This window comes from Maniola jurtina, chromosome 19, assembly GCF_905333055.1.
Source record: "Maniola jurtina chromosome 19, ilManJurt1.1, whole genome shotgun sequence".
Classification (NCBI taxonomy): domain Eukaryota; kingdom Metazoa; phylum Arthropoda; class Insecta; order Lepidoptera; family Nymphalidae; genus Maniola; species Maniola jurtina.
Genome location: NC_060047.1, coordinates 3227124 through 3248344, shown reverse-complemented (window position 1 = coordinate 3248344; position 21221 = coordinate 3227124). Strand labels below are relative to the sequence as shown.

Here is a 21221-nt window from a genome sequence, read left to right as displayed (position 1 = left end):
TAAAAATGTTCAACTTCCTTTCTCAATATGGGGTTATTCAAGCAGATAAAGAAATTCTGCGTTAGCAAACAACGTATTTAATTATATTAAACTGGGCTTTCGATTTTGCAATGTACTGCATAAATAAGTTTATAAGCCACAAAATTCATTTCATTTCATGAACTGTGTTCTACAGGCACTTACCTCAATTGACTTTGCCACTGGAAAGCAGCGGAAGTTTCCACTTTAGCAACAATAAGTTTAGCTACAACATCTCTTGAATGTACGTCGATGGTGCAAATGGTCATAATCTTCTGACGATCGCCAACAGTCAAATCACCCAGCAGTAATACAATCAATGCATTGAGCTGAGCAATTTGTTTCTTCTGGTAATCTTTGAGAGCGTTTTCGTAACCTGTTTATTGTTCAACATTTATTATTATAGTGTCTGTTAAGAATCTCTTCCTAACATTCAAATTCACCGTGGTTAAAAAATTTAAAACACTTCAATAGAGAACTAAACTAACACCGGTACGTCAAAATGCATGTTTGTTTCTCAATTATTCATATTTTTTATTTTATTTTATCTAATCTCCAAACTCTACGTGTTCAATATATCCCAAAGTATCGTTTACCTTCAACAAAATTTTGAGATCTATTTTATTTTTACTAAAATTCCTAACTCTGTACATAGTTGCCAAGTTCTCAAGCACACTAGCAAATGAATCCATAAGTTCCTTTCTTTACCTTCTTCAAGTTTCTCAAAGGCCTGGTTGGTCTCCGTAGTCCACCAGATCTGAGTACCGACCAAAGCTGGCTGAGCTGGCCAATCGAACACCCACTCGTCACGAGGCTTGTCCTCATAAGACTTTACACTGTGCTCGAATATATCACGTAATGTGTAGCGCATGCAGTCTGTAACTCGGTTCAGCCATATTTCAACCTGAACCAAATAATATTCTTCTAAGCATTCCCATTACATAAAACAGCTTTCTCGCATAAATACAAGAATACTAGGCCCCCCTCGCCCGGAAAAGGTTTTCTTTACCATAAGATAGATGTAGGTTGGAGTCATCAAACTGCACCAATGTGAATTAGAAGCTTACATTGTAGTATGTGACCCACGGCACTTGAACACATATAATGTAATGCACATAGAATAAGTGAGTTCAGTATCATTAAAGCAAGCGAACCACCAACAAGTCTTTGATTGGGCCTCCAACATTACATGGCGACCCTGCCAGTCGGTGTGCGCGCGCCTCCACCCACGGCACTTGAACACATATAATGTAATGCACATAGAATAAGTGAGTTCAGTATCATTAAAGCAAGCGAACCACCAAAGTCTTTGATTGGGCCTCCAACATTACAACATATTATTTATCTCACAACATGCGGGTTTACGATTATTCCAGAGTGATTGAAAATTTCAAGTTTTATAAAAAATTCTATGATGCTATATTCGTCACTTGGTATCGTTTCGCCCACACGATTTTATTTTTGATTAGTAGTTCTTTTAGTGGTTTATTTATGTATGCGGTACCTATCATATCAAATTTAAATTTATTGTAACTGCAAAATGTCGAGGATGCATAATATGAGCTTATTTCAAAATAAGCGGAAAGATAATAATTATTATTATTTATGTCTATAGACTTTATTATTGGCTTACCTTCCCTGAGCAATCGCAACACGGAGCCTTAAATGGTACGTGTTCTTCGTTCTCCTTAGATATCATCTCAAATGCATGCTTACTACCCGGCTTCACGAACACCAGTTTAGCCAAGTTGTCATACAATTTAGATAAATGCCGACACACTGCGGGCGGATTGTTTCCGTTGGACAAAATGTCTAAAATTAGATTGATAAGATAAAGATTTTCTTAAGAAAAGCCTGAAAAGTTGTTTGCATAACATATTAGGTTCCATCGGTCGTCCTAGAAATCATTAAATAAAATTTTCAACTTTACATCTAGCTGATCGTATTTTTTTATCGGCTGGGTTTAGGGCAGCTAGGCTACTTACTCTATTGCTAAAATGATATGTTGCTGCCGACAACTGACATGTAATATTAATTTTTATTGTATTACCTTCAGTCGAAGTTCGGTACCAAGAGCACAGAAAGCCATTAAACTTAACAAGTTGCATGAAACTGAACACGGAAGAAAGGTGTATTTTGATTCCAAAAGAAAGCAATAATGTAATAATTACCTAGCAAATCTGCCGAAGATACGAAGTAAAACCGTGGATACGCCAAGCGTTTTGTCTCCAAATAATCGTTTAGAGCTTTCTCGCACAGATTAAGCGCTGTCATTAATTCTTCTAGTTTATTTAGCAGCCCAGGCTTATTCGTAGCTTCAATGACATTGGGGGTAACTGCTATGTCTTTTAATAATTCCTTGAAAAATTCATTGAATTATAATTAAATTTCCATTATCATTGACTATTTCTGATTAGCTGTACCTACTTACCTTGAAAGTCTTATCAACATTATCAAATCTCTTAGAATCTTCAGGTAATTGAGATCGTATGTCATCAGAGCCAACAAATATACTCTCCAAGTACTGCCATTTACGTTGCACTTCGAACCATAGCGCAATAACCGCATCTGCGGTGCCAAGCTTCTTCTGCCACGCCGTTACTTCTTCTTCGTAGAAGGCGATAAACTTTGACGACATCATGGTTTGGACTTGGTTCTTGAAAACGAATTGGGGACTTCTTAATATTATTTATTTCCTAGTTTCTCCTAAATTATCCTCCAAACACAATCGGTCTTACCATAAAAACTCTAGGCGTGGTTTAAAGTGACGTAAACTACGCCTAAATTTTATGTGACAAGACCGAAGGAGTTTTAGAAAACTAACGAAGGACCGATTTCTCAATCAACAAACAAAGTTTAGTAGATTTAGTAGAATACAAATTCAGGTAGTTTTTGTGATGATTGATAAATCTGTGGTGCATTGCATGATACTCAGATACTAACTCAACCGAACAGAATGTGTTTGAAACGAGCATCTAAGTGCATAATTGCCTATTATCAAAATTTCTTTCTCATAATGTCCTTTTTGTCATTTCTCAGAATATCTTTTGCAAGTATGAACTCCCATCATTATAACTTGGGCAATTGTGCATTGTACTAAAACATTATTTTAGAGCACATTATATGTATATAAATACCTGATTATCTTCAAGAACCTCAACAAGCTCTTCACTCGCTTTAGGCAACTTAACACCAGTCCTATCATGGGTTGTATACTCGAATTCCATGACAGCCCATGTTGCCTCCAACTCCCTAAAATTAATGTACCTAAGTGTTAATTTGGTTTATAACTTTAAAATCTTTGGTATTTGTTACTTAGCAGTTCATTGATGCTGTAGTTAATGTAAATGTAATTTTACTTTAAAACCACCATTTTTTTTATAAATCTTTATTTCATTGGAATCGTTTCTATCATCAATTTATTATTTTAAGCGTGGTGTCTTACTTGAGAGTTTTCTCCATTGCAGCTTCCTTAACAGACTTATCAACAATTGTCTTGACTTCTTCCTCATATTTGTGGAGGTTTAGCGCCAGTAAGTCTGCTAGTGTTGTATCATCAGTGATATTAAACTTGACCTACAAACATTCCGTTTATCTTAACTACGAATATTATAAGATAAAATTTTTGGCCTTATTTCAGTACTAGCTGATGCCCGCGACTTCGTTCGCGTGAAAGTAGTTTTTTAAAAATCCCGTGGGAACTCTTTAATTTTCCGGGATAAAAAGTAGCCTATGTGCTAATCCAGAGTATAATCTATCTCTATTCTAAATTTCAGCCCAATCCGTCCAGTAGTTTTTGCGTGAAGGAGTAACAAACATACACACACACACACACACACACACACACACACACACACACACACACACACACACACACACACACACACACACACATACAAACTTTCGCCTTTATAATATTAGTGTGAAGTGTGATTGACCTTTTCTTACCTGCTTCATTGAGTTTTTTGATGTTGCCTTATCTTTCTACACTACAATTACATATTATTGACATTATATTATATTAATTTAAATTTTATTACTTATTTTAACTATGGAATATATAACTATTTACAAAATGTATTCTGATAAGATCAATGTGTGATTCAGTGAATTTGATTGCAGTTTTCCTGTCGCAGGAGCTATTTGCAGTCCGGCGTCTTTTATTTCTTGCAAGGTATACGATCTGTTCAGCTTTGCAAACTTATTACTATGTTGCATTGTGCATTCCTGCAACTTTGGTCTTCTAAAGTCTTGCAATTGAAGATATCTTTTATAGTCTGTATTAGTTGCTTCTTTTTCATTTTCCCCTTCATCAATTGTCACGTTATCATCTAATGTGTTAGCTAAATCTTCTAATGATTTGAATTCGTCTAAAATTTCAGTGAAAGATACTCGACTTTGCAGGTTGTGTTTTATTGAAAATGGCTTGGTACAACGATGATTTGTTTCGATGGTCATGATGAATGAATGTGCAGCTTTCTACATGCAAAATGACATGAATATGTTAGCAAACTATTGTGCAAAGTAAAGAAAACATGATGAGTGGGTAAAAGTATACAACATTTAAATACTCTCTATATGTGGTATCATAGTTTCGAAACGTATAAATCGATTCTAAGTATTTTTTCATTAAAAAGTTATTAAGATGATTCAAATAAATACTTAAACAAAATCCAGAATCCAGAATCAGTTCTAACACTTTGACGATATAGAAGCTACGATGCCAGCATATTATATCAAGTATATATCCCTCGTATTTTTGCGACGGAGATTAATAAATAAATAAGTATAATAACACTTACTTTGGTAGCCATCATCAACTCTACCCAATGTCTGTCTTTGATGGCAGGATTCTGTAGATCAGTCACAGCACGCAGTGAAGTCATCAAGTTTTTAATTGTTGCTTCTATTGTGAGATAGGGTTCCCTAAAATTTGTTACCAAGATTTTAAAGCGATTTATGAAAGAATTTTAGATTATTGTGATCAATATACGTTTTATAACTCTTGGACGGGTTTTTAACTTTAGAATATTATCGGGATTCAGCGAAGGCTTTCATTACATATTATATCGCGGCATATTTAGGTCACAGACAAATCCCTGTTTATTTATTTATCTTTATTATGTGCATTTCTATTAGTAGCCCTATCTAGACATGATTTTTGATGAAGAACTTTACCATGTCCTCATTTCCTTATCCAACTGTCGGAGATCTTTTGTAAAGCGTTTGCACTCCTGATCCATACCATCAGCATCAATCTTCTTCCATGGTGATTTCTTCCAGAATTCTATCGTACCCATTACCAGATTATAGTAATCCCAAAGTTGCTACAATACATTAAAAAATATGATTTTAAGCTTGTTTCGTGGTTGGTGATAAGTGATAACGAGTGAAATATTGGCAGTTAAAAACACCAAATTAATCGTAGTATGTTCCCGTTATCTAAAATATTAAATTAAACGATTTTTCTGAAACTTTATCAATATCTACATTTATAAGGAGAAACTGACTGATTAATCGACATATGAGATGTACGAAAGAATTTTGTAAATTCCTCTTGAGTGAAGACGAGGCGAGTCAGCTAGGTAGAAACTTTTTTTTATATATAATGAATGTGTCCTAGCTGTGGTCTGTGAGGATGTATGAAGTGCAAGTGCCTACCTACTCTAGCTCAACGTGGAGTGAATATGTTGGTTTTCTCTCTGAAGAATAAAATGTGTAACGAAAAAAATTAATTAAAAAATAATGAATTAAATGGTTAGTAAAAATTTTACTAGCAGGCTGACATGAGCAGATATAAAATGTGGAAATGATGATCTTTGGAACAAATACCTAGCAATTGTATGTATTAAGCGCAGTAAATACGTACGCAGTAAATACTCAAATGGGTGGATAAATAAAAGAAAGGACCCGTGCCAAATGATTTTTATAATAATTTTACCTTCGCTAGCTTTAATTCACGTCTACACTGCTTGAGATTCTTCTCATCCGGAGGTTGTATGTCAAATAGACTGCTAGATTTCTTCAAAGTTTTAACTATGTCTTCAAACTGTCCGAGCTCTTGATTAATTTTGTCTATTTGTCTGTAAGGTTCTTTGCATCTTTCATAGAATACCTACATAAGATACGAAAAAATTAAGCAGTTCTTAATAGTGCAGATAATAAGAGTTAGAGCATTCAAAGGTTTATTTGTTTTTTTTTTTTTGGTGGTCTTATTTTTCCGCGAGTTGTCGTGAGATGCAAAGCGTCTCACGCATTGTGCTCCATCATACTATCATTAATAATGCTGCTTAGTCAATGCGGTGCATTTCGTCGCCGCACTAGAGTAACTTTTTGCAAATGAGGTCTAAGTCTCAAAAAAAAAATAATACTATTATTATCAGCTGAGAATAAAACTCACATCCTTTAATCCAAACTGATCCCTGTACATGTTGATGCGTAGATTGACAAGCGCGACCCGTTTGGCTATAAGGGCAGCCTGTGCAGCCTGCATTGGTGCTACTTCGTTCTTCATCACCGTCGCTAACTTCACGAGGTTGCGCCACTTCTCCGGAAGTATGTCCAACTGGTTGAAAGAAAAGCCTTATTTATGTATTTATATTTATACAAAAGGGCAAAGAAGACATGAACAACCAAATCGTTGGAGCTTTACTATTTATATCGTTGGATAATGATACTTTGCATATGGGTTTTGAATTTATAACGCACTCCCACTAGGAAATCGTTAACCTAATTTTGGCGAAAAGTAGGGATAGCTTGCACTCTGGAGACATAATATATTGATTATACTTTTATTTATCCTAAGAAACCAAGATGAGACAAGGATTACTTGGATGTGAACTGAATTAACTTTTCAAAGGTATATAAAACACCCAGTCACTCGTTCCTGATGTTTTTCAGTGGACTTTATCCGTGTCTCCCACAATCCTCCAAAATTTGGAGTGTGTGGTGGATAAATGCCAGCCAAGATAACCTTGGACAGCTTAATCACTTACTGCTGTCAAATAGATTGTTCGTTGTTGTTCTGATACAACAAACAAATTCCTTTTGAAGTATCGTGTCCTCTTTACTTTGTAGTTCGGATGCTGATTGGACGTAATCAACACAAGTGCGTTAAAATTGTCAAGTAATCTTCGTTCTTGCCGGAAGAAACTGTCCCATTAGATGATATAATACTTATCTAACTTCTTCGCTTATTTTTATACGTATATAACATATATACGTATAACATAAGAATAAACAAGAAAGGGCTACTTTTTTGATTAGTAGCAGTACGAGCAGTACGAGGCTGCAAGTTCATTAAGACTTATACCGTCAAAAATACTAAATTTATGATCCTTACCAATGTATATACTGAATATTGATGATCATCCGAGTACTTCTGTGGTCCAAATGAAGGCATAAAGTATAAAATATAATTATGTGTTATTTCATATTTTATATATTTTTAGAAGGCATTGATGCTAATTTTGATGACCTCTCTGACGCAGGGTGAAAGCTCTGGTCTTATAAATGGGAGCCCCAAGGTTCGATTCCTAGTAAGATTAAATTAGAAATTTATGAAATCTTGCTCTGATCTGTTATGAGCTGTAACCACCCCACCAGGATAGCCGTGCTACCAGGTAGTTTAGCATTCCAGTACGATACGGCGTAGAAACCAATAAATGGTAAGGGTTTGATAAAAAACTGCCATAACCCTTCCAAAAAGGCCTATTTCCATCTTTGACTGCATCATTACTTTCACGACAAAAAATAGCAGTCAAGAGCTAACTTATCATAAAAATAATAAAAAAAATCTTTACCATCATCAAATCTCATATCTTTAATCATCAAAGTTTACCTGTTCATAAGTCTCCTCAGGGAATTCAACACCGTATTCCTTGAGGACGTAGATAATGTCTCGTAGTGGCTCGAACATCATTTCAGTACCAGCGTCAGCCTTAGCCTTCACTTCATTGAGAACGCCCATGATTTTCAACAGACCTTCATAATCATCCTCTCCTAACTCGACAGTCAACTCTTTTGTAGCGTAGGCAATGAATTTCTCTAAATCGTCTAAGCTGTAAACATCGCATGCTACATTTATTTAAATTGCGGATCAAAGAACATTATTTGGAGAATCTACGCCTATACTGTTTGATACCTTACCTTTAATTAATTACCTTTGGAAATAAGAGAACTTATAACGTAAATAAAATACAAGGCCTTAAAAAGAAATTATTTGAATATTTAACTAAGAATATTTTTTAAAGTGTTGATGAATATCTAAGGTGACATTTTTGTTTTTATTTTGTTTTTTTTTATGTAATCTTGTAATATTTTTAAGACCTGTAATATTTTTTTAATACTAAGTATTCAGAATTGTAAATTCCTTTTATTGTATAACTTCATTTATTTCAAACAAGCGAAAATTTTACTTTTAATTTAATTTGTCTATTCACTATTTTGAACACAAAATTAATGTATTTGCATGCCAGCTTGGCGTGATACAGCTGGACTATTTCTATAATTAGACCTGTAAAACCTGTATCAGCAAATAAATAAATTGATTGATTGATTGATTGATTGATACGAACAAAACTAACTTAATTGGCTAATTAGAACAGAGTGATAATCCTTTTTACATTTTTTTCTACGGTGAAGGTCAGCGCCAATTTGAATCCTACTAATTTGATTTGTATTTGTAGCAACAGAATTAAAATCATTGTTTAACTTCGCTGAACCATCACTCAAGTTCAATGCTTGAATCAATCATTGATTTGCAGCTTTTTTAAAATTTGAAATATTTTGTCTGTCTCATCAGTTACATTATCCAAAAAAATAAAATTATCTACACAATTTTTATAAACTCCGGAGAACGAATAACTCTAACAAAGCTTCTGATTAATAAATCGACACTAAAAATACACTTAAAACTTATTTTCAAAACAAATAATTAGAAACACACCTCGTCTGCACATGGTCCTTAAGATTCTGCTTGTAAAGATTACTCCACTTGCAAATGATGTTCATGATCGCCTGGTTTAGTCGCTTTAAATCGAGTTTTAGCCAACCGTTGCAGAGGTATTCACTAGGTAAGCTTGATACCTCATTGTATAACTCATTGTATTTGTCGATCTACAAATTTTATTACTAAAATATAAAAACCTTATAAATGAAACACAAAAAATGTTTCTACCTATATCCGCTATGGACTTTGAAACCATCCAATCATTGTACTTCAAATCAGTTTCATTAGAAACGCAATAATGCGAAGATGGGTTTTTGACCACTAAAATAATGCATTAGGCACATTCTTTTCTTAGCGTAGTAGCATCCGCTAGTAACAAATAAACGAGGAATAAGCTCAAACGAATAATATTTTTCTCCCAAGTTGATTTAAAATAGGTCCTGGTAGTAATCAACTAGATGTTAATAAAATATACAAAAGACCAATATAAATTCAAATAGAGTCAGGAAATGATGCCTTAAATGTTTAAAATATTATGGTTTTTCAATGTGAGGCTAACGCGTCGGTCTTATGTGTCGTTTTACGAAACGGATATCTATAAATATCTACCTCGAGTTGGTATTGTTCAAGTGTTGGTTTGGCTTCAGGCGGATCACTACCGTTCTCAAAACGATACTTATCAAACTCCTCAGGAGGAATAACGCGTCCATACTTCATGAAACCCGCCAACACTTCTTGTCTGTCCTCGAGCCATAAATGCGCATATGTTTCATATTTCTGTAAAAAGCAATAATTTCTAGTTTTTATAAGTTCTAAGATTTTCAGAGTTGCTACCAAGTGCATCACTAAGCAACAGATGATACGCAATAACTTAAAATCTCGTACATCGACAAGAAGTTTTACTACCTCTAACGTTACAATTAAGTTAATGGGTCGTAAAATTTTAACATAGGCTATTATTGTAGGAGTGAATCAACAATTTCCTGAAAAGTAGACAATGAATTGGTAGTTCCTCTGGTGCTTTGTTTATGGGTGGCGGTAATCACTTAAAATCAGGTGACCCATCTGCTCGTTTGCTCTCTATTGATATTAAAAAAGATCTAGTTGTTTTGTCACATCAGACTAAATCTGACAGTGATACCTAAAGTCTGCATAATTTTTGAACTATCTTGAATTTGAAAATATTAACTCTCATTTTTTCTTGCAAAGTTCAAAAAATATTGGTACATACCTCGGCATATTGTACTACATCGTTGATACTATTTTCAACTCTTTTTAGTATTTCGTGGTACAGATCGATCATTGCATTTTCATTTTTTAAATCATCTGCAAAACATTTGACCAGGGTAAGGTAACAGGCATTTCAACCTCGTGGAATGTATAGCTCTACACAGCATAAATATTTGCTATTTGGATTGACTTATTGTTAGAAATCTGATTATTTAGACTAAGTGTAGTTTAATATAGGAGACATGCGAGAATGAGAAAAATATCGTTGGACTTTTCGGTGCCGAGCGAAAATATTATAGCTTGATGTTTTCCTAAATTAAAAAATTTAATGCTCTGTCACTCGCTGTCGCCATTCAAGTCCACTTAGCTCCAAATAACCGTATTTCCATTCAAATTAGTCTTACTTTCTTTGCTGTATTGATTACCTTCATAAGTAGCAATCGGCACGATTGGATCAATTCTTGGAAATAATGTTGCTTGTAGAAACATATCCTTCATCATTTCTCGCAGAGTGTCATACAGACCATCAATGTCGTCAAGATCCAGTGACGGAGAGAAATATATATCTGTATTAATATAAAAAGGATAACATTTTAAAAACCTCCGTCATGAGGCATCTTTAGCTCCAGATTAGGTAAACTGAAGTTACATGCGCCCAAACACAATATCTCAACGACAACGTTCAATTCTATCTTCTTTTGAGAAACTGAATGAATCAAAGATAAATAAGTACATCAAATTGGTTGTTTATTTAAGCCTGGTCACGGTTTTTTATACACTAAAGATTAAAAAAATGAGAAATAGAAAAGTTTGAACTAAGAACACTCATTGTGTAATCCATGCCAAGCCAATGCGTACTTGTCACCTCCATGCAAAATCCATAATAAGATTCTGTTCTCTATCAGAAGACTGCAAAAAAATATGGCAAACTAAAATCCGAGATCATAATAATGTTAAACAAAGAAACTAAATACATTGAAATCGTACGATCCGTTTGGAAGATATGATGCCACATTAAAAAAGGAGCATTCAAAATCAAATCTCTGTGTTTTTGCATCTGATGTTACTATACTCGTACTACTTACCAGGATCTCTAAGTTCAGCAATAACTTCCATGAAAGCCATTCTCGGGCCTTTCTCCAAGTCAGTTTGTTTCTCGAATAGATCTAGACTTGATTGAACTGCTTTCATTATTTGCGCTGATACCTAAACATACCACAAGAATAAAATATATACAATTCATAAAATTGACAGTCATCATCCGTATGTATCTGACTGGTACTGCAAGACAATGATGTTGAGTACAAACTTACCAGTGAATCAACGTACTCTACGTAGGCAGGCCATCTCTCAGCGCGGAACGCTTCTATCTCCATCTCACGTCGTTCTTCTTCGATATCCGCCAGCTCTTCGGGGTCCAACTCTTCTTCTTCTTCTACTGGTGAGTCAACTTCCTCACCTGTATGAAAAAGCTCTTTACAAAAAACTTGCAACTGAGTGCAGGAACATATGTTAATACTTATGGCCGTCCCAATAAACGCCGATTTATTTTATAATTTTTGTTGTATGCATAAAATATCAAATACCTATATCGTTTAGACATTAAATTCAATACGGCGATCAGTAAACTACCTGCATCTCTTAATGCCTGTCTCTCTCTTTTTTCCGCTTCCTTGGCTTCTCGTTTAAGCCTCCTCTTCTCTCTTCTCTCAAACTTGGCCTGCGTCAACTCGGCTTTTTCTATCTCTCTCTGTTCCCTAGCGATACGCTTAGCCTCTTTTGCTTCCATCATTTGCTGGAGCTTAAGTCTTCTCGCTTCTTTCTCGTCTTCATCAAGCGCATCTTCGTCCACTTCTTCCAGTTCTTCTTCTTCCTCATCAGACTGTAATTATTGCACTTCCATAAACTATCTACTGAATACAAATTTCTGTAAAATTTAAGCTCAACTTAAGTTGTGAGTCTCATTAAAATTTTCTTTTCTTTTTTTAAGAACAGTTGGTACAGTACTAAAGTACAGTAATAAAATTATTTTAGTGGTGGAGTTATATTGATCAGCTGGGTTGGTTAAATTTATTTAACCTTCCTAATAAATTACAATATCAATAGACCTCAACTTACCTCTTCGTCATCTTGGATGTTGAAAAACAACTTGTAATTATCTTTCAATATATTTTGAAACTCAGCATGACTATCTGCGATTTTCTTACTCCTATAAATATTAAATATTTATGATGAATATCATTTATGATAATTTATCTAGAATTTTCTTTTATCTGCTTGATTTTCATTATATTTTATCTATAAATTATTATCGTTCGTTAATTTTTTTTTCTTCTACCAAGGGATGTTTATTCAATCTTTGAATTGACAAACTGATCAATAAATTTGACATTTTAATAGAATTTCAATATGAAAACTGTCATCACGTCAAATTTATTCCTCACATAGAGATAGTATATAAACAATAGAGGTAGTCATAGGTTGTTGCCGCTCTTGTACATCCATTTGTCAACTAGATATTGTTATCTCGGTCTATTTCAGGGAACCTCCGTTCGGGTAAAAGCGATAGCTCATATAAGTCTGGCAACAACGCACTGTATGTGTAACTGGTGACAGTAGTTGTCAGCATTTGGAGACAAAACATTGGGATTTGATGCAGCGTTTTTATAAAATTTTAAAAATCACAAAAGTCTGGGTTAAAATTAAGATAAAAACTAAAAACCAAATGTGTGACGCTGTGTTTTGTGCCTCCAGATATAAGAAAGAAGGCGTCCAAGTTCCTGAATTGCCTTTTCATAGGTAAGTCTTTAATAACTATTTCATCGATACCAACCGCAACTTTTATTCCGAAAATCGCTAAAAATTAAAGATTTACATGTTATAAGTGTAATTATCTCGTGTAATACTGACAAAAATCACGTTTTACAGCGCAATTTAATTTTAATTTATGAATTATTTTAGGCATCATTTGTAGTGATGTGTACACACTTTATCGATAAAATCAAATTTGTCTTTTATCGTATAAATAACATTTGCTTACTTTTGTAGATTTCCAAAATGTCCCGAAATTAGAACTGCGTGGATTTGGACAATAAAACGAAAATCTGGAAGTGAAAGGTATATTCTCGTCTATGCTCCAAACATTTGGAAGAGTCTTGTTAGGTTTCTGGTTTAAAAATAAATAAATTGAAATCAGATGCAATACCAACTATATTTGAAAGATATCCTCAATAGTCAATACCATCAACCAGTAACCACTAAGCTCTTTCAAATTGTATGTAGGTACTTATCTACAAATAAATATGTAGTAATGTTACACTTTTCTTTATTTGACAATAGTTAAACAAAAAAGACACCAACAATTAATTAATTTATTAATTTTTTTATTTGTACAAGTATATTTGTATAAAGTGGACAGGGAAGCACTTATCTCTATAAGAGATCTCTACCAGTAACCCTTGGCAGTGCGAGAGGTTGTAAAGGGAGTAGAATAGGTACAGCAAAGAGAGACAGTAATTATTATGGAAAAAAACTTAGTAGATATTATGTTATAATATATACTTAATTTTAAGGTTTGAGGTACAAGTGAGTTTAAATAATTTCTAAAATTAAAAATTACCTAATTGTTTTACTGATATTTTTTTTAAATTTTACTATCATCATAAAGAATTATGCATTTTTGACTAGGTAACAGCAAGACATACAATAATTTATTTAATTTCAGGTTATAAAGGACGAACGAAACAAACTTCGAGAGCTGGCTAATAATGAAACAAAAACGAAGGTTTTGAGCATTTTCCTCAGTCAGTTTTCTACGTCCAGCTCTCTATAATTTTGTTGACCTAGAATTCTTGACTTTTACTTGGCTTTTTATTTTATAATAGAGCAAGATCCCGGAAGCGCCAGACTGTATTTATGTACTTATTTTCTGAGAAACGGCCAATTTATAAGTATCAGCTGCTGCCTGCTAAAGGTACATATGTATAACATTACTCACTTTTCTTAAAGTCTGAGTGTAGATATAATATAAGTAAGTATGTTTTACAGAAGATTGTGGATAATTAATATTCAATACTGTCAGAAACTTTCCGCCACAAAAAGTAACATAATATAAAATATGCCTACGTTAAATATAGTAATAATACTAATAAATTGATTTGAATTATTTGAAAAGTGTTTCATTTTACTCTTGTTTTTACTGAATATATAATAACCATCCGCGTGAATTTATAGGTTTTTAAAAATCCCATGGGAAATCTTTAATTTTCTGGGGTAAAAAGTTGCTTACGTCAATTTCCAGGACGTAAGCTACCTATGTATCAAATTTCATATAAATCGGTACAACGGATGGGCCTTAAGAATCCCATGGGAACTCTTTGATTTTTCGGGGATAAAAGTAGCCTATGTCCGCTTCCAAGGTAACTCTGTACCTTTCATTAAAATCGGTTAAGCTGCTGGGCCGTGAAAAGATAACAGACAGATTGAGATACACTTTCGTATTTATAATATTAGTATGGAGTATATATTGCACGTGGTCAGTCGTAGTAACATAGAAAAATAATTTTGATGTAATATCGATATACCCAAATTCGCCGTCCCAACTCTAGATGGTGCACACAGTGACAAAATGACGTGCGTACACATAAATAATTGACACGCATTTTGAACTTAGTGCCTATCCATATAATCCTTCATCCAAGATTCCTCACTTAAACATTATGATGATTGAAAAATCAGCCCTAAATCAAAATAATCGCTTTTCAATCAGTCAATGATTTTTCCCCTTATTTATTTAGGGGTTTTTATACTTATCTCCATGTGAGCCCCTGTATAATCTAAGTTTATAAAAGAAAAACAAAGTTTCTAACCTAATCGAATCAACTACCTGCTATCTACAAGCTTAGTAATTTTTTTTCAGGTTACCGCTGAACCAATCTGGAATGTCGTTCATTCACTGCCAGGAGTTCCAACTTGTCCCGGTTTTCTTTGCGATTGTGCAATGGCTTATCACCCCACTTTGCAATATTCGCTAGTCCAGTACGAACATTGTTCTGCGCTGTCAATACGCGCTCTTGGAGAGTGTTGATTGCTGCGTACACTTCCGCCATCCATTCTGTAACTGAGCATTTATATTTTTTAAATAATAGTGGGTAATGCAAATTAACTGCTCAAAAAAGGAAGTTGCAAAATACAACGTCGTTGTCTCATCAAAATTGAAACTGTAAGAAAATAAAAATAAATAAAGATGCATGAAGATGATATAAATTGACTTACAATCATCATTCCAGGTAAGCTCCTCAACACCTCTACCGAGCAGATCATCGATCGCTGATATCTCTTTCTCTATAAGAGCCACTTCAGTTTCGTGACTGCCCTCTCGTATTGCGTTGTACCACGCTATAGCGCGGTTGAGGCGATTCATGTCGTACTGTAAATAGCCGTGATTGAAACAGTCAATTAATTTTGTAGCTATACTTAATTATAATTACCAACTCCATACTTCCATACTTAATATTATAAATGCGAAAGTGTGTCTGTCTGTTAGCTTTTCACGGTCCAACAGTTTAACCAATTTTGACTTTTGGTACAGAATTAGCTTATATTCCGAAGACGGACATAGACTACTTTTTATCCCGGAAAATAAAAGAATTCCAACGGGTTTTTATGTATATCCCTATTTTAGACGGCCAAATTTACGGAAAACAGATGGCTTTAATTAAAGATCATCTCTAAATACAAAAGATTTACCTGTAGTTTTTCATTTCTTGCATACAAGTCCAATCCATCCTGCGGTATTCCTTGCTTATCCAAGTATTTCATGTAGCGTATTTCGCGCAGAAGCATTACGAGCTAATGGATTAAAGCAAACACATTATTGAAATTTAATTACTCTCCTATTCAAATTTCAATGATGTATATTAGGTACAGGACCGGGTGTAAGATACTCCCTCGTGCAACCCTAATTATAAACACTATAATGTTTCACTATTATCATCTGAAGCTATCGTCTTGTTTAGATTAAGGTGACTTGTACGCGATGTACTTCAATCATACTTATACTCGCATCTAAAACCTGCTTAATCACTCTCACTCTCTATTTGCCTTGTGTTCCTCGTTAATAAGGGTCGTCACCTCTTCACTAAAATCCCTACTTCCTGTAATAATAATGCGGTAGGCTTCCAGATCATTCTATAGGTTTCTAGATTTTTCACATAAATACTTTTACAAATTGCGTGTCGATGTTACGATATTATATTATTACGAGTCAAAATCACTCACCTCAGGACTAAAGTTATTTCTTACAAACGGCGGATCTCTGTATATAAGGTTCTTAGCGAGGTAAGTTTTGCATATTGTAGGCACCGTTGCAGCCCACTGCTTAAACTGCTTATCCTCCAACTGGTTTAGATAACCCAGCATTTCGTTGTGTTTCTGTTTCAGGTACACGGCGTTGTCGCTTTCTGTGATGCTAAAGTAAAAAAAAAATACTATTAAAATTAAAAGTAATGTCAATACACATGTTTCCATTTAAAAGATAGAATTTTTTTCAATGAAATGCTAGACGAAGGTTATCATCATCATTTTCAAACAAAAAATTAGTTGCAAAGTAGGTTCACGGTACACTTTTTCAGTGACAATAATTTAATTTTACAAGTATATTGAAGTTAAAAGTAAAATATTATAGTGATACTTAATTCTTTTAAGTGAACTTATAATTAAAGATACGAGGGTTCCAAACACGCCCTGACCTGAGAAGAAACAAACAACAAATTCAACCGGGTATACTTTTAACTATCATCACCTCATCAACTTATAATCAGATTTTTTTCAAAATCCTTATCACAACAAACAATTACAATTACAAAAGTAACAATCAATTATTATATTATTCATATTTTATTGGTAATTATTTGAATTCTAAATATTTAGACTGATCAATGGTATACTATACATACGGATCTTCAAATAAAATAAATTCCTCCATTGGGGCCTGAATTCTCCTCCGTAGCTTGTGGATCCACCACAGCACACCGCTCACCGGCGGAAAATACGGATCCACCATAGGCCTCTCCCAGCTTTTTGGATTCCATTTCTGAAAGGAAAGCCCAGTTCACAATATTGGTATAATACCAAAAAAATATGTTTAATCCAATTCTCGGCCCAACTTTATAGCGTCTACATTATTTCAGTTATTTAAATAATTTCCCTAGAATATCTAATTATTTCGGTTACGGAAGATTTCCTGATTTTTCGTTTAAGATGGTTAATATTTAACTTCATTATTTTCACGTATCTAAGTACTTAGTCTGGCGAAATGACCTACGGCTGAATTTGGGTGCCATTTTACTTACCGCCATTTCTTCGTCAAATATTTCTTTAACTTGATCTAAATTCGTATGCATAAAATCCAATAATTTCGCCACCTTCGATTTTAGCTCTGCTTTTATTATAGGGCGATGGTATAGGTCTCCGATGATTTGGAAAAACTGAAAAATTCGTCTCTATTACTTTTAACTCTCTCTTTCCAAAATTAAATTGCGCAAATAAAAATTGAAAGTAGGTGTTGAAAACAAAAATTAGTAAAATTAGTGCCCGAAAGCGAATAACTTCCGAATATTGAAATTTTGAACGCTCCTTAAATTATATTACTTCTTAATAGGTGACAGACATACTTTAAAGAAGTGGTCCAAATCGTTACACTCGTCCAAACCCTGTGAAAAAAGGGCAGCAAGTTTCCTATCAACATCCTCTAGCACTCCCATGTGTTTTTCGTAATCTCGTAAGAAACTGTTATCTTCGGGATCTGCTGGATCATATGTAATGTTACCGAGATGCTGATAGTCCAACGTATAATCTTCTAACACCTACAAATTATTCAATTGGTTATTTCATTCCACCTATTCGGTGTATTGATTCCAATAGTAAATACTATATGTATATAATGTCTAATGTTTCCCTGAAACAGCTCGTCAACTCGGCGGTTACGAGAGGGTGACTGTTGACGTAGAAATCTGCAAGACTGACTACGTCACTGTCACCCATACTATGAAACTTGACTTAAAATACTGGAAAGAAAAGATATAAACAATTCGTAAGTCAAATAAACTACCAGCAATAGTCGAATTTTCAAAATCTGACCTTCAAACACTCTGTACTCAATATTTTGCCTCTAAGTCCAGAGAATTCAACTTTTTCCAACTTCAAAACCTCGACAGTGGCCGCTACAATATCTTCAATCATCTTCAACCGTTGCATATAGACGTTGAATCGCATAAACACCCGGTCGAAGTCGAAAGACCAGCGCACAGGCAACACGCCCGGAGGAAAGAATGTATGGACTTTGTCGCGATTCATTTCGTAGGTTTCGCTGTAAAGAGAACGAAAGTCTTTCGTCTTCTTTGGTTTATGGTATAGCGAAAAGTGTGATAGAAGTTGTCGTCTACATAAACCCCATAAACTCAAAAAGTAGATAATATATAGGAAAGTCTTCCAGGAATCACTAGAACCATTACTCCTTATAATTTTACAAGATTAAAGTGATATATATAGGTTAATAGTTAGTTCCATAATTTTCATCACTCTCTGCATAAAATAATAGCTTTATTTCAGAATTGATATCATTCCTAGATTGTTATCAATCTGATATATCGTTTAGCTACTTATCTACATTTAGAAACTTACATAAAATGGTTTAAAATTGCCATTGCTTTCCTTAATTTGAGTAATTGCTCATCAGCCTCTCCTTGGAATATTGAGTTCGGATCGATTGAATTAGTGCATTGCTGTATAACCAGATTGCATACTTCCCGTAGAAGTGCTAAAACAATATCAAGATAGTAAATACCCAATGTTTTATTATGCTTTAAACACGCTTGAAATCATTTCATCAATATTAGCAATCATCAAAAATAAAAAGAAATTGAAGAAACTAATATTCTTACGTATTAACTTCTCGACGCTACAGAAGTACCGTGAATTCCCCCAAAGCAGGCCTATGCAGTGGAACATGGGCCTTATCAGAGGCTTTGCGTCAAAGAAGTCCGTGCCTTCAAACGTTTCAAAGTGCGGAATCAGTGGCCTCTGGTACACATAAATATCCCGGCATTCTATGATAGCTGCAATTGCAAGAGCATACAAAATTAGCTTGTGGGCTAAAATTATTTAAAACTTACAACTATACTACTGACTCTTTGGTTACTACACATCTTCGGTGTGAGGAGATTTACAGGAGAACCAGAGTAACCGACATAAGCTCAATAGGTTGCGAACCTGATGTGGCAATGGGCAGGGCACATAGTGAAAAAAAAACTGATAAACGTCGAAATAAAAGGTGCAAATGGCGAGCTCGCGCCGAAAAGTGTAGCATTGAAAGACAACTCAAGAAAAACAGGTAAGACTCATTGCACGTTTGACGGACAATCTCGAGCGACTCGCTGGAAGTCACTGACGATCTCAAGCAAGTTGCTGGGAGCCGCTGACGATCTCAAGCGAGTCGCTAAAGAAAAGCGGCAGGACCGCATTCTGTGGAGATCCTTGAAAGAAACCTTCATCCACAGTGACTATCAGTTCAGATAAGGAGTGATATGAAGGGTTTATGCTTTGATATCTTCGTTCTATGATTAAGTAGGTAGGTATATCTTTCCCTTGCTGTGGTTTGTGGGCCAATAGGACTACTACTCACCTGCCACTACATTTGTGAGCATGGATTTGAAGCAATTGAAGTAAACGCTCCTCGTCGCTTCTAAGTAATTCGCCATCCGCTTGACTCGCGGGTCCCTCAGTTGAGAGTAAATCCCTTCAAGGTTGCGCAGCCTGCTCGCGTAGAATTCTATATCGGCGTTCGGCAGCGGAAACTTTGTTCTTTTGAACGCTGGTTAATTAATTATAAACAAAATATTAAGATTTTATGACTACGAAAAACAGGAAGGTAAGATCGCATTACTTAAGAGCATAGTACTTATAATTGTAAATTTTTTATTTATTTTTTCATAGTCCAGTATAGGCATTTGCCTACATTTTATTCTTGAAAATATTGACACTTAATTAAAAAAAAAATCATACGTACCTAAATAGGAATCTTCTTGCAATAAATCGTGAACCTGCTGGGCCCACTTTATTATCGCTCCTTCTATATTCGTCTTTAATTGAAGATCTACTTCCTCAGAATCACTAAAAGTAAAGTTTACTTCTATGTACTATTGCTAATACTATATCCAAGGAAAGAAGTTAATATGGCGCTCTCTCTGTTACGTAACTCCTTACAAATGATAGAGACAAAATCTCAGTGGGAGTTAACCAATCACAAACAATATGTTTTCAAAAACCATTCGAATTTCAATTCGAAAAATTAGTTTCGTTTGTGATTCGTTGGTGCCTCAAAATGATTAACGCCCACTTAGATTTTCCTCTCTGTCGTTAGTATGAGATTACGTAACAGAGGGAGCCATATACCTCAAAATACATAATCTATACTAACTTCATTCCGTGGATAGATTAAGTATAAGAATGATATATTTTATTAACATGTTGATTTATTGTTTGAGTTACGTACGTCTCTTTAAGTCTCGCTTCAGCGTTATAAATATTTTCCACACCTTCTGGCATCGGAAGCATTGTCTGACTGGCCATTTCTCCTTTAAGCTAGTAAAATAAGCAAAAGTCATATCAAATTGTAGAGAGAGAGAGAGAGAGATCAAAACAAGAAAACTTGAGTAAAAATATCTGTTAATTTTCCCTTCACCGATTTTACGCATCTTGGATTGTTTTCCAAATACAAATTCTTACTTTATTTTCTAAAAGATAATGCGTCTTCATCCGCTTGAATTTAAAAAAGGCCCTGGGAACTCTTTGATTTTCTGGGATTAAAATAAATAGCCTATACCTATCCGTTTTAGGATACAAGCTGATTCTGTACCTTTCGTCAAAATCAGTTAAGCGGATGGGTCATTAAAAGTTAATGGATAGGATACACACACACACATTTCACATTCAGATATTAACGTCGGTGTCGCATCTCACCAAG

General features: G+C 34.5%; 1 protein-coding gene and 1 long non-coding RNA gene across 2 annotated transcripts in view; one reads left to right on the top strand and one right to left on the bottom strand.

The window, feature by feature from the left end:
- LOC123875003 (dynein beta chain, ciliary-like) overlaps positions 1-21221 on the bottom strand; it is a 48835-nt gene that overhangs the window by 25563 nt on the left and 2051 nt on the right. The window contains exons 5-37 of the mRNA XM_045920616.1: positions 20751-20839; positions 20265-20368; positions 19881-20069; positions 19141-19314; positions 18881-19016; positions 18338-18566; positions 17872-18063; positions 17551-17685; positions 17155-17291; positions 16478-16667; positions 15947-16048; positions 15473-15626; positions 15122-15317; positions 12317-12407; positions 11831-12080; positions 11512-11657; positions 11284-11404; positions 10624-10764; positions 10200-10294; positions 9578-9745; positions 8966-9135; positions 7859-8078; positions 6419-6583; positions 5960-6133; positions 5197-5345; positions 4821-4944; positions 3464-3594; positions 3156-3270; positions 2450-2674; positions 2190-2376; positions 1652-1830; positions 727-922; positions 184-394 (exon numbers count right to left, since the gene is read on the bottom strand). Coding sequence (XP_045776572.1) covers positions 184-394; positions 727-922; positions 1652-1830; positions 2190-2376; positions 2450-2674; positions 3156-3270; positions 3464-3594; positions 4821-4944; positions 5197-5345; positions 5960-6133; positions 6419-6583; positions 7859-8078; positions 8966-9135; positions 9578-9745; positions 10200-10294; positions 10624-10764; positions 11284-11404; positions 11512-11657; positions 11831-12080; positions 12317-12407; positions 15122-15317; positions 15473-15626; positions 15947-16048; positions 16478-16667; positions 17155-17291; positions 17551-17685; positions 17872-18063; positions 18338-18566; positions 18881-19016; positions 19141-19314; positions 19881-20069; positions 20265-20368; positions 20751-20839 — 5285 coding nt within the window. The remainder of the gene's footprint in view (positions 1-183; positions 395-726; positions 923-1651; positions 1831-2189; positions 2377-2449; positions 2675-3155; positions 3271-3463; positions 3595-4820; positions 4945-5196; positions 5346-5959; positions 6134-6418; positions 6584-7858; positions 8079-8965; positions 9136-9577; positions 9746-10199; positions 10295-10623; positions 10765-11283; positions 11405-11511; positions 11658-11830; positions 12081-12316; positions 12408-15121; positions 15318-15472; positions 15627-15946; positions 16049-16477; positions 16668-17154; positions 17292-17550; positions 17686-17871; positions 18064-18337; positions 18567-18880; positions 19017-19140; positions 19315-19880; positions 20070-20264; positions 20369-20750; positions 20840-21221) is intronic.
- On the top strand, positions 13263-14216 carry LOC123875089. Its single transcript, XR_006798066.1, has 2 exons — positions 13263-13315; positions 13923-14216. It is a non-coding gene; the product is annotated as an uncharacterized LOC123875089 (long non-coding RNA).